This window comes from Diceros bicornis, chromosome 2 (genome assembly GCF_020826845.1).
Source record: "Diceros bicornis minor isolate mBicDic1 chromosome 2, mDicBic1.mat.cur, whole genome shotgun sequence".
Taxonomy (NCBI): Eukaryota; Metazoa; Chordata; class Mammalia; order Perissodactyla; family Rhinocerotidae; genus Diceros; species Diceros bicornis.
The window spans coordinates 47,556,051-47,568,478 of record NC_080741.1 but is presented as its reverse complement, the minus strand read 5'-3'; the positions used below and the strand labels follow the sequence as shown (position 1 = coordinate 47,568,478).

Below are 12,428 nucleotides of genomic sequence, written 5' to 3'. Positions count from 1 at the left end.
GTGGACCTGCCAGGGAGGGGGATCTGGTTTGGTTTCCACCGGACCATTGAAGAGGGCTCCCTCCAAGACTTCCGGTTCCCAAACTGAAGCCGTCATCAGTCTACCTTTTAGACACCCTGAGTCTGTATCACGGCCCCCTTCCACTCCTTGGACACCTGGCTGGAGCTGCCCAATGTGTTTTTCACCCAGCCCCTGTGTCTTACGGAAAGGAAATAAGTTGTCCTTCTTAGCTGTCTCTGCAGGCATGCTCTAAGTCATTGAGTCTGAACTGAGAAGGAGCAGGGGTGGCGCTGAAATCAGTCTTCAGGGAAGTGCCTTTTTTAAATGCCCTCTGCTCCCTGCCACCCCACCTTGGAGATTCTGATACCTGCTGCCCCTCCAATCACCACAAACAGTTGCAGTTGATGCTTGAGGGATATAACTATAAAAAGGAGTGTGTCAAACTCCGCAAATATAGAACAAAGGTTCCCGGCCTCTTGAACTTAAAAACAAACAAAAGCCCCTCTGGTTAGAAGTGACCCCGCCAGATAGGGTGACTGGTGGAGAGCACACCAGCAATTTTAAGGCATCTTGCACGGGCTTTTGCAAGCTGAGTGTCTTCTCCCTGATGTCCTGTGCCAGGCCGTCCAGGCAGATATGGGAGAGAAGCTGAGCTGCACCAGCAATCACCTTTCAGAGTGCCAGGCCACCTTGAAGAAGAAGGACGAGGAGGGGGCTGCCCTGCGTGAAAACTTGGACAGGTTAGTTACACAGTCCACCCACGCGGCCAGTGGTAGAGGCTTCAGGGAAGTGGGTGTTTGGTAAAGTCATTAGGAAGTCAGCCACTCACATCAGGTTAAAGAAGTCCTTTTATAAGAAAAGCCACAGACTCAGCGCTTGTGTCAGAAGCAGACCACAGAGGACCTGGCAGTGTGCCTGTCACAACCCTATTGACATCTGCAGAACTTCACTCTTAATTCCGTTTTCTGATCTCTGGCAGGACATATTTCAGTTCAGTAACTTCATGCTTTGGAAAAACTAACATGAAATAAAAGTTGGGATATAATATAATAATAACAGGAAACATTTAAATAATGCCTAAAATGAGGCAGGCACTGTTTTAAGTACTTTTCATCTATTTGCCCATTTAATCCTCCCACCAGTCCTATGAGGATGGTATTATTACTTATCCTCATTTTATAGATGCGGAAAATGAGGCTCAGAGGAGTTAAGTCACTTTCCCAGGGTCAGACTGTGTGTAAGTGATGGTGGTAGGATTAGAACCCAGACCATTTGGCTCCAGAGTCTGTTTTCTCAATAACTACCCTAAAAAATATATAGACAGAGAGTTTTGTGTTTTGTTTTGTTTTAGGGTACTGGCATGTGTGTGTGCGTATTTTCCCCACTATGAAGTTTTTTTTTGTTTTTTTGTGTGAAGATTAGCCCTGAGCTAACATCCACTGTCAATCCTCCTCTTTTTTTGCTGAGGAAGATCGGCCCTGGGCTAACATCCATGCCCATCTTCCTTTCCTTTATGTGGGACATCACCGCAGCTTGATAAGCGGTGCATCAGTCCGCACCCGGGACCAAACCTGCTGACCTCCAGCCACCAAAGTGGAGCGCGCGAACTTAACTGCTATGCCACCGGGCAGGGCTCTCCACTATGAGGTTTTGACTTGAGCTTTTCCTCGTTTCCTCTGCGTGGAGGTTAGGTGTGGGGTTCTCCCAAGCTCGTCACGAGGCTGTGTGTGTGCTCTAGGAACCAGGATCGGCTTGTCCTCGTGCAGGTTATGGTGCTGTGTCTGTGGAGAGCGCATCATGCTGTCACCCTTTCATCATGATTTTTTTAACCTTAAAGTGTGGCCCTATTTGTGGCCAGCCCCAAGGCCTCCCAAGCCTCCTTGTCTTCAGGCTTGGGGGCCACCTGGAGTAGTGAGCATGAGCCGACCATCTGGTGATGAGGCCAAGCTCATCCTGCTGGGGCCTGATTAAAGCAGGGCTAGCAGGAGGAGGGGCTGGGAGCGAACTGCATGTGTGCCGCCAGCAAAGGCGGGCACGCCAAAGTATCCTGAGGCTTTAACTTTTCTGCCCATCCCTCATCTCCTCCTACCCACTGCCGTCTAGCCTGGGCCCAGGCTCAATAGGAGATCCAGAGCGTGCTGGATGTTCAGTAACCTGGGTGTACGTTTCTTCTCATCTGACTTTTCCAGAGTTCGAATGCTCTAGGGCTCTGGCTGCCCTTAGCCAGGTCACGTTCACGTGACGCTTTAAAGCAAGAGAACCTCCTAAGCTGGTGGTATTTAAAAAAATGCTGTAACAGTGGTTATTTGTAAGATCTCAGAGCAGTTGTTTTAGCGGCTCAAAGTTGCATAATCCATCTACCCAGCATTGGGTTTTATTTTATTCAGAGAGAGAGAGAGTGAGAGAGAGAGTGTGTGTGTGTGTGTGTGTGTGTGTGTGTACACCCATGAGAACATTTTGGTATACAGTGTCTAGTAAACAACCTCCTGACAACTTTATACTGGACGTGGAAGGGCTGGATTAGACACGAATTAATTAGTCTCTGCAGAGCCCTCTGTTTAGTGGAGTTCTTATGAACGGCTTGCTGGGCTTCGGGGATTATAGAACATCCTTGGAAAACCACTGCCCTGGGGGATAGCTGAGCTGAAAGTGGAGTGGGCAAGGGTAGGAAGACCATGGCTTGGCCAGCCCTCCACCATGGATGCGAGACTCCACAGCACTCAGAACAGAACTCCTTAGGCCTTGGGGCTGTCAGGCAGAACACTTGGCAGCGCAAACTGAGTGCTGGCTGTGTGCCCAGTGCCAAGCCCATGTGTAGAGTCCCAAAGACAGGTGAGAGACAGATCTTCCTCTGTGTGGTCACCTCTAGGAAGCTACACCTCTGTTCTTTCTGTCCTGACTCCTTTTCCCTCTTGCAACACCCCGCCCCCCATCATCAGTACATGAGCCTCACCCATTGGGCTCTTCTCATAACTTCAGTCCCTGCCCAAGAACCAAGTGTGCAGACTCAACTCACCCTGGAGTGCTCCTGGCAACCTGAGGTCAACCTGCTCTCCCTGAATGCCCCTTATATTTGGTGTGGGAGGTGGTGGTGTGTGAGGGAAGTCTTGAAGGCTAAGGGAGTGCCCCACCTGTGAGTGGAGGGTGCTGAGGGGCTCCCCCACTGTGAACGAGGAAAGGCTGGGAGGGCAGTGGGACCCTTGATTAGAGGCCTGGGTTAGCCCAGAGACATGGGGAAGCTGGAAGTAGTGGATAAGGAGGAAAACTTACCACTTGCCCGCCAGGACCCAGAAGGAACTTCAAAAAGCCACGACAAAAATCCAAGAGTATTACAACAAACTGTGCCAGGAGGTGACAAACCGGGAGAAGAATGATCAGAAGATGCTCGCTGACCTGGATGACCTGAATAGAACCAAAAAGTACCTGGAGGAGCGGCTGATAGAGCTGCTCAGGTGAGTGTCAAGACAAACGGGACAAGCAGTTTGGTTTTTCTTTAAAGAAATGCAGCTGTTCTTGAAAGGACACTTCAAGGGAAGTGGGCCCCCATCTGCTTGCATCCTGTTAAGGGCCCACACGTACAGGGTCTGCTTGGCCTTCGCAGCCTTGTAAGAGTGGATTTCACTGTTCCCAGTAGTGCTCATCTGGGTTTGTGTTTTCATATTGCTGTGTAATTATTTTCAAAATATCTGTGTGCTTAGCCCCAAGACCAATAATAAATGATGTTTAATATCTTCAAGAATTTCCCCATTCCCCTGCCCCTCTTTCATGAGTGCATTTCTCCATCCCATTTTCCCGAGTGCTGGGGTCCCAAACTCCGGAGCCTGCACGGAGCAGACAGCTAACGGAAATGTGAGAGCTGGGCTGGGAGAGGACTCAGGAACTGGAGGGCACAGCGCGCTCTGCTCTTGCCGTTTGTCACCACACAGGATTGTCAGATCACCTTCTTTCTTAAGAGCAAGGGGAAATCTGAATTTTTATGTGAAATTGTCCTGACTTTTAAATATTGGCAAGTCATTCAAAAAAATTTTTAACTTTTTCTTATAGAAATTTTCAAACATACAAAAATAGGGTAGCATAATGCACCCTTGTGTACCTGTCACCCGGCTTCAACATTCTTCAACTCATGGCCGATCCTGTTTCATCCAGAGTCCCACCCATCTCCCCCACCTCCCCAGATTATTTTGAAGCAAATCCCAGATATCAGATCATTTCATCCTCAAATATTTCAGTACGTACCTCTCGAAAACAAGGACTCTCCCTTTTAAACAACCACAATATCGATACCACACTTAAAATTAACTGTAATTCCTAATATCATCAAATATCTAGTCAGTTTCAGATTTTTCCAATTCCCTTATAATTTTTCCTAATCAGGATCTAAATTAGATCCATACAGTGCACACTGATGTGTTTTTTAGATCTCCTTTAGTCTGTGGGTTCCCCCACCATCTCTCTAATGTGTTTTTTTTTTCTTTGCAATTTACTTTTGAAGAAGCCAGGTCATTCATCTGGTAGTTTGCCGTAGCCTGGATTTTGCTGATTGCGGCACCGTTGTGTCATTTAACATGTTCTTCCAACCTTTATATTTCCTGTAAACTGATAGTTAGAACTAGAGCAGTGGTTCTGAACCCTGGCTGCACATTAGAATCACTAAGGGAGCTATTAAAATGATACCTATGTCCAGGCCCCACCCAGACCAACTGAACTGGAATTTCTGTAAGTGGGGTCCAGACATCAGTGAGCCAGAGTTGAGGACCACTGCTCTACTAGAGGCTTGCTCAGACTCAGGTTCAAAATTTTGGCAAGAACACTTCATAGAATTGGTTTATAGTTTTGGGTCTTCCCTTCAACAGCCATGTAAGACCTGATTAGCCTTTTCTTTGCAATGTTAGCAGCCATGGATAAGCAATGCCTAAATCTACTAATTCATTTGGGGTTGCAAAATGGTGATATTAAATTGTAACTAATTTGGAAATTTAAAAACTCTGCCCACATGTCATCAATTTGCACACTTGGAATTCAGGGCATTTGTGACCTCTGAGCTCAGACATCTCCCGAGGTGTGTGATGAGAAGGCCCAGGTCTGACAGCATTCCCACATTCCCAGAGTATGGGTGCTTGGCCTCCTAGGGACAGAAAGGACAAGCTATGGACCAGCTGGGAGGACAGTGCTGGTCTGGAGAATGAGTCTTCCTGCTTCCTGACATTTCTAGCATCCTTGAAAAGCCAATCAATTCCATGTTCTGGCTTTTGTATTTAAGGGGAATGGTCTGTGGTTCAGTTGGAGTCCCTGGCTACTGATGAAGGCAGTTTCTCTCAGACCCTGAGTGGCTCTGGTGTTAGTCATCAGTGGCTCAGGTGCTGCCGGGGTCACATAACTCTCAGGATGGTGGCTGGGATTCATTCGGGAAAGGACTAAACCTTCCCATGTCAGAAGCCATTAGCCCTGAAAATGACCATTAGCAGCAATACGGAAGTCTCTATACACATCTTCCCTGGTGCATCAGGCATATTTGAACACTGCCAGACCTTTCTGAAGAGCCTCCCACTTGTTTTAGTCTTGCTTCCTGGAGTAGTGGTACTGTCTCTCTGAGGAGTAGGGGAGATTAACATCCCATCAGATTTTCAGGCTGGGAAATCTTTGATCTTCTCCAATGATTCGTTGTTATTTGAACAAACTATAAAAGCGTAAAGGGCCCTGAGCACATTTAAGATTTGGGTGAGCAGTATATTCGTGGTCCTGGGGCTCACGGCACACAGACTGTCCTGTAATCATGACAGCACATTATAGCTTAAACTCCCAGTGGCCATATGCACATCATTTAGAGGCCTGAGCAGTGTGTGACCCTTGTCGATGCTGGCAGCTCTTTGCAGTTGCCAGAGCTTTTCGTGTACTTTGTGGGCCTCCTGTGCGCCTTCACACGTGTGGTGTCAGTTAAGGGCCTGCAGGTTGGAGGGTCCCGCTGAGTCTAGGCCTGAGGTGGGCTGACAGAGGAGACCGAGAATGGGAGTATTTCCAGAGTAAAGCAAATCTCCTTCTGTGTCTTAGGAAATTTGGAATCAGTCTTTTGAAATAAATCAGGGATAATTCTGTTGTTTTCATGGATTCTTTCTTCTTTTTTCCTAATGTGGCTTTGTCTCAGGGACAAGGATGCTCTCTGGCAGAAATCAGATGCCCTGGAATTCCAACAGAAGCTCAGTGCTGAGGAGAGGGGGCTCGGGGACACGGAGGCGAACTACTGCCTTGACTGCAAGCGGGAGTTCAGCTGGATGGTGCGGCGGCACCACTGCAGGTCAGCGGGCAGCTCACAGGCTGGCACCAAAACTCTGGCGGGGCCCAGGACCAGAGCAAACGGCTCTGAGTGAGGAATCTGTACATGCGTTGGCACGGTGGCTGACTGCCTAGGAAGAGCACATTGCCTTTTGGTTGTGAGGGCCCCAAGCAAGGAGATTGTATTTGGCAGGGTCCTAGCAGGACACTCAGGGATCCCTGAAAGGGAAGAGTTTAATACAGGGAGGGGTGTCGGCAAAGTTCAGGGGACCCACAGGGATGTGGAACACCCAGAGAGCAGCAGCCCCCGGTCCTCCCTCTGCCTGTAGGACCAGAGGGAAACAGCAATGCTGGAGCCCGGGGAGAGTGGGGAACACAGCAAAGACCCTCCTGTGAAGGGCAGGCAAAAATGAATCTTGGGTTGGGCCCGGGGCAGATGCAGAATCGTCAGGCCAGGGAGGTCTGTGGTCTCTCAGAGCCTCAGCCCCTGAGGCGTGGAATGCACACCTGCGTCGTCGTGTCCAATTATTGGAATCTTATCAAATGGGCCTTAAGCCACACTCCAAAGTGGGGGCAGGGCCAGATCTTACGAGGGCCATGTGGCCTCTGGAGCCCAGCACAGAGCCCAGTTCTGGTCTGAGCAGATCTCACGGGGCCCACAGTGTGTTGTCCTCATAGCCGTGCCTATTTTGTCCCCAGGATATGTGGCCGCGTCTTCTGTTACTACTGCTGCAACAACTATGTCCTCACCAAGCACAACGGCAAGAAGGAGCGCTGCTGCCGAGCCTGCTTCCGGAAGCTCAGCGAGGGCCCCGGCTCCCCTGACAGCACCAGCTCGGGCACCAGCCAGGGAGAGCCCAGCCCCGCACCATCACCAGCCCACGCTGGGCCCCAGGCCACCGGAGGCCAAGGTCAGACTCCTGCAGCAGCCCTCGGTGTTCTCTAAGTGCCATGTCCCCTCTCCACTACCCCATTGTGTTAGCTGTAACAAGCTTAACTCAGTGTTCTCCAAACTTAGGCATTAAAGAGATGCTAAAAATGTAGTACCACCAATTTGAGACTTTCTTTTTGATGTAATTAGGATTGGAAGAGAATTGAAAAGGGAATAACTTTCTCCTGATATGATTCAATGTTATTTAACGCGTGGCCTTTGTACCTCTTAACCCATGTACTACCGTACCCCACACCTTGGAGAACGCTGTCTCCAGAGCCTCAGCCCCGATGTCTAACCCCCTCCCTGAGTAATCACAGGCCAGGAGTTGTCTGGAAACGACCACATCCTTCACTGTCTCCCTATGGCTCACACTCGCTCTCAGGCCAAGGAGGATGTGTTCTCCTTCATGTCCTTTCACTCAGCTCAGTGGAGGGAAGTGGGATTTGGTTCCTGCTGCTCCTGCTCCGAACATAGCCCAGCAGGGCAGCTCAGGCTGCCTTCGCAGGGACTGGACTGTGGATGCAGAGGACCAGGGAGGCAGAGCTGAGATGCAAAGGCAGAAGTGAGTCTCATCTTTGCTCAAGCATCACTGCCTCCTGCATCTGGTTGCTATGGACTCCTTGGCCTCTGCCTGGATCCAGGCCAGCCAGCCTTCAGAAATACTGTTAGATCCTCTTTTGTTTAACTGGATCATCGAGGAGGTTGGCAGGCCCCATTATTTGCATTGGGTACAAAGAACTGCTCAGGGATGGAGGAGTGTACCATGCACAGCATTAGTATATTTTCCTCAAATCTTCTGCCTATTTTTTAATTGTGTTTTTTTTTTAGTTACTGAATTTTGAGAATCCTTTATATATTCCAGATACAAGTTATTTATCAGATATGTGTTTTACAGATATTTTCTCCTAATCTGTAGCTGTCTTTTCATTTTCTTTCAAGGAGCAGAAATATTTTTCAAAGAGCAGAAGTTTATCATTTTTATGAAGTCCAATCTATCAATTTTTTTTCCCTTGGGATCAATTTTTTTCTTTTCTTTTGGTATCATATCTATCTTTGCTTAACCCAAGGACTCAAAGATCGTCTCCTGTTTTCTCCTAGAAGTTTTGTAGTTTCAGGTTGCACGTTTAGGTCTGTGATCCATTTTGAATTAATTTTTGTATATGGTGTAAGCTATGCATAGAGATTCATTTTTTGCATATGGTTGTCCAATTGTTCCAACACCGTTGGTTGAAAAGTCTATTCTTTTCCTATAGAATTGCCCTTGTACCTTTGTCAAAAATCAATTGCCTTTATATATGTGGGTCTGTATCTGGACTTTCCATTCCATTTCATTTATCTGTGTGCCCTTTCTCTCACCAATATCACACTGTTGTGATTACCGTAGTTTTATAATGAGTTTTAAAATCAGGTAGAGTGGGTCCTCTAATCTTGTTCTTTATCAAAGTGTTGGCTGTTCTAAGTCCTTTGCTTTTCCAAATAAATTTTAGAATCAGTTTGTCTGTTACTACAAAAAGTCCTGGTGAAGTTTTGATTGGGATTGCATTGAATCTCTAGGTCAGTTTGGGTCTTCCAACATGAACATGGTATAGCTCTGTGTTTATTTAGGTCTTCTTTGATTTCTCTCAGTGGACATCATTTTGGATCCCTGTTCTTTGTTTTCCTATCCCTCCTTTTCCTTCTTTCTTCCCTCTACTAGCCTCAAAAGGCAGGTTCAGGAGTGTGGCTGAGTCTGTGGAAGGAAACCAATTCCTGTTCCCCTTTTTCAGCCTGTGCCATAAGCCCTCCATTATGCAGACTTCAGACAAGTTCTGAAGTTCTTCTAAAGCATGGTCTGTCTCAGTAGCCATGGGCAGGGTTAGCTGGGAACTTGTAGCTCACATGAACTGTTCTTCTTGCTAAACAGCCCAGGAGTCTTTCTCTTGCCCTGACTCACTGGCGAGTGTTCCACTGATAGTAGGGAGTAGCACCACTGTGCCAGAGTCCTTAGGTCACTTGTTTTGATTTCTGACATTTCCTGTCTCCTCGTCTTTCTCTCTTTCCTTCTTTCTTTCACTTCACACCTGCCATCACATTTTCTATGACATAGGCAAGAGAGGCTGGCGGGTGGGTGACTGCCACAGGAGCATCCATACAGCATCCTTCCTACGGATTGGCCCACAGAGTTGGACACAAGTCTCCTGGTCAGAAGCACAATGGTGGCTACAACCCCTTGAGCAGAGGGAGGTTCTTTCCCACCCCGTCAATAGATTGAGATGAAAATGCAGGCCAGCCAGAATCCTGCTTTCAAAGAAGCATGAATAAGTAGTGTCTGTGTCTGATGGAGCACTGATTCAGCAGTGCAGGAGTATGTTTACTTTTTTGTTAGGTTCTTTCCTGATAAGGTTTTGATAGGTTTTTTTCCTTCTAAATAAGGGGCCTCAGAATATGTAAGAGCTGAAACCTCTCTAATCCACTAAGGGGCTTAAGAGAAATCTCTTAAATTGTGGATTTGGTTTCATCTGTAGTCCCCTCTTTTGCTTTCCTGGAATGTCCCAATAGCCATTTCTCTCACATCTGGACAGAAAAGCTGTCAGTTGAGTGAGCACATAAAGGTGTCCTGGTGGCTTATCCTGCATAAGCTGCACTCCCTCACTTCCCTGAGGCTCCTTCCCCATCCTGTGCGTAACTGTTTCTCACCTCTCCTGATCTGCCTCTGTGGTCCAGGTGCAAACACAGACTGCAGGCCGCCAGACGACGCCGTGTTTGACATCATCACAGATGAGGAGTTGTGCCAGATACAGGAGTCCGGCTCCTCCTTGCCTGAAACACCCACTGAAACTGATTCTCTTGACCCAAACGTGGCCGAACAGTGAGTAGACATCACTTCCCATTTCCTGAGTGTGCATTAAGTGCCTGGCCCTTGTGCTTTCTTATCAAAGGACCAGGAAAGTTTGGAAGCCGGATTGGCTGCCTTTGCTTAAGGGAAGTTGCCTCAGAATAGTGTTCGGGATGGGATTGCCCTTGAGGAGCACCAGGCTTTTGGGGTATGGTCAGTGTTGAGCCTTGTCAGCGAGTTCCCAAGAGTGTCAGTGGTCTCCTGATTTCAGCATCTCCATTAAGGCCTTTCTGGGCTTGGGCAACTGTATTAATCTGCTCAGGCTGCCACACCAGAATACCACAGACTGGGTGGCTTAAACAACATTTATTTTCTCTCAGTTCTTGAGACTGGAAGTCCAAGATCAAGGTGTCAACAGGTTGCGTTTCCTCTGAGGCCTCTCTCCTTGGCTTGCAGATGCCACTCTCTTGCTGCTCTTCACATGGTCGTCCCTCTACGCTTGTGCACCCCTGCTGTCTCTGTGTGTCCTAATCTCCTCTTCTTATAAGGACACCAGTCAGATTGGATCAGGGCCCACCCCAAGGGCCTCATTTTAACTAAACTATTTCTTTAAAAGGCTCATCTCCAAATACAGGCACATTCTGACGTCCTGGGGGCCGGAACATGAACACATGAATTTGAGGGGCCACAAGTCAGCCCATAAGAGCAACCCTGGGGCTGGCCTGGTCACGTAATGGTTAAGCTTCACCCGCCCAGGGTTCACAGGTTTGGATCCCAGGCGCAGACCTACACACTGCTTGTCAAGCCATGTTGTGGAAGGTGTCCCACATATAAAGTAGAGGAAGATAGGCACGGATGTTAGCTCAGGGACAGTCTTCCTCAGCAAAAAGAGGAAGATAGACAGCAGATGTTAGCTCTGGGCTAGTCTTCCTTACCCAAAAAAAACAGCCACCCGTGCTGTGCTGCCCTTAGCCATGCTCAGAGCAACACGCTGCTCCTTAGAAGCTAAACCACTAACCAGGCTTGGTAAGGATGCCATGAGAAAGGAAGCTTGGATTTAGTTTCAGTTGTCTAGGGTAGGTGTGCTCTCTCCGAAGTCCCTTTAGCTCCAGATAAGCCCTCCTAGAGCCCTAAAGTCCTAAAAGCAATAAAATTATATGCAAGTCTGCCACCTGCACTCTGTCGAACCTAAAGGACTTTCCACTCCCCCAGCCTGTGCCACGCCCCATCGCCAGTCCCTTATTCAGTTACCTGGGCCCACTGAACCTTTCTGATGCTATGAAATGACAGCATCAGCTACAGGGGCGTCCTTTAGTCCTTATTCTCCACTGGCCCTCTCATTTTTCCGGGGTAGCTATTTTCCAACAAGGTTTGTGAGGAGAGTTTTGCAAGAGCCAATTTTTAAATACAGTCATGTGCCACATGACAACATTTCAGTCAACGACGGTGGTCCCCTAAGATTAGTACCATATAGCCTAGGTGTGTAGTAGGCTATACTACCTAGTTTGTGTAAGTATACTCCGTGATGTTCTCACAACGATGAAATTGCCTAATGACGCATTTCTCAGCACGTGACCCCATCGTTACACAGTGCATGACTGTACATGAAATAACTGCATGCAGTGCCGCCATACTAAAATGTCAAGACTTTATGCCCTCCATGGCAGCCTTGCTTGGTGTTTCTCAGCCCCTGGTGTCTGGCGTAAATGCAGTTTCTACAGCAAAGCACTGGCTTTTCAGAAGCTCAGGAAAGAATTGACATGGCACCCAGGTCCAGATGTTTCTTGACCTGCCTTCTGTCCATTTAGGGAGTTTTGTGATGCTCTTGCTGACTCATTAAGATCTCTTCCTCTCGTCCCACCCAGAATCCACAGGAGGGCTAGAACTGATCTGTCAGATCTATCATCCAGGATTTCTGCTGCATGGGAAGAGAGGTACTTAATCCTCGTGAGACTCTCAGCACAGGACATTTTAAGCTTAAGTGTATGTCTCCATACTCCTCTGTTCTCTTACTGGACAGTGACTGAACTTACCATCTTGTGGCCTCATGGGTAAGGCCAACCCGATCACCCAACCCAAGAAAGCCTGTGCTCACTGTCGCTTCTGTGACTTTGGGCCTTTTCTTTTCCTTCCTGAACCCCCACCTCTGAAGCCTTCCGTGACTGCATAAGCCTGCAGTGTTCTCCTTGACCCCAGTGGCTCCGTGGTCCCCAAGGCATGTTTTGTTCCATTAGCGCTAAGCCACCCTCTGCCATCATCACCTGGCAACCCTTTACTGACTATGCCTCGACTCCCAGCCAGGTGGGTGGGCAGTACAGTGAGCAAGACTGGAGCCTCAGGGCTGTGACCTTTCTGAGAAGGTGACCCCCCCCTGCAGCTCCCTCTTTCCCTCACCCCTCACCTTCCCCT

General features: G+C 48.2%; 1 protein-coding gene across 1 annotated transcript in view; it reads left to right on the top strand.

The window, feature by feature from the left end:
* FYCO1 (FYVE and coiled-coil domain autophagy adaptor 1) overlaps positions 1–12,428 on the top strand; it is a 75,717-nt gene that overhangs the window by 29,722 nt on the left and 33,567 nt on the right. The window contains exons 10-14 of the mRNA XM_058556694.1: positions 622–740; positions 3,285–3,452; positions 6,143–6,292; positions 6,970–7,181; positions 9,908–10,052. Coding sequence (XP_058412677.1) covers positions 622–740; positions 3,285–3,452; positions 6,143–6,292; positions 6,970–7,181; positions 9,908–10,052 — 794 coding nt within the window. The remainder of the gene's footprint in view (positions 1–621; positions 741–3,284; positions 3,453–6,142; positions 6,293–6,969; positions 7,182–9,907; positions 10,053–12,428) is intronic.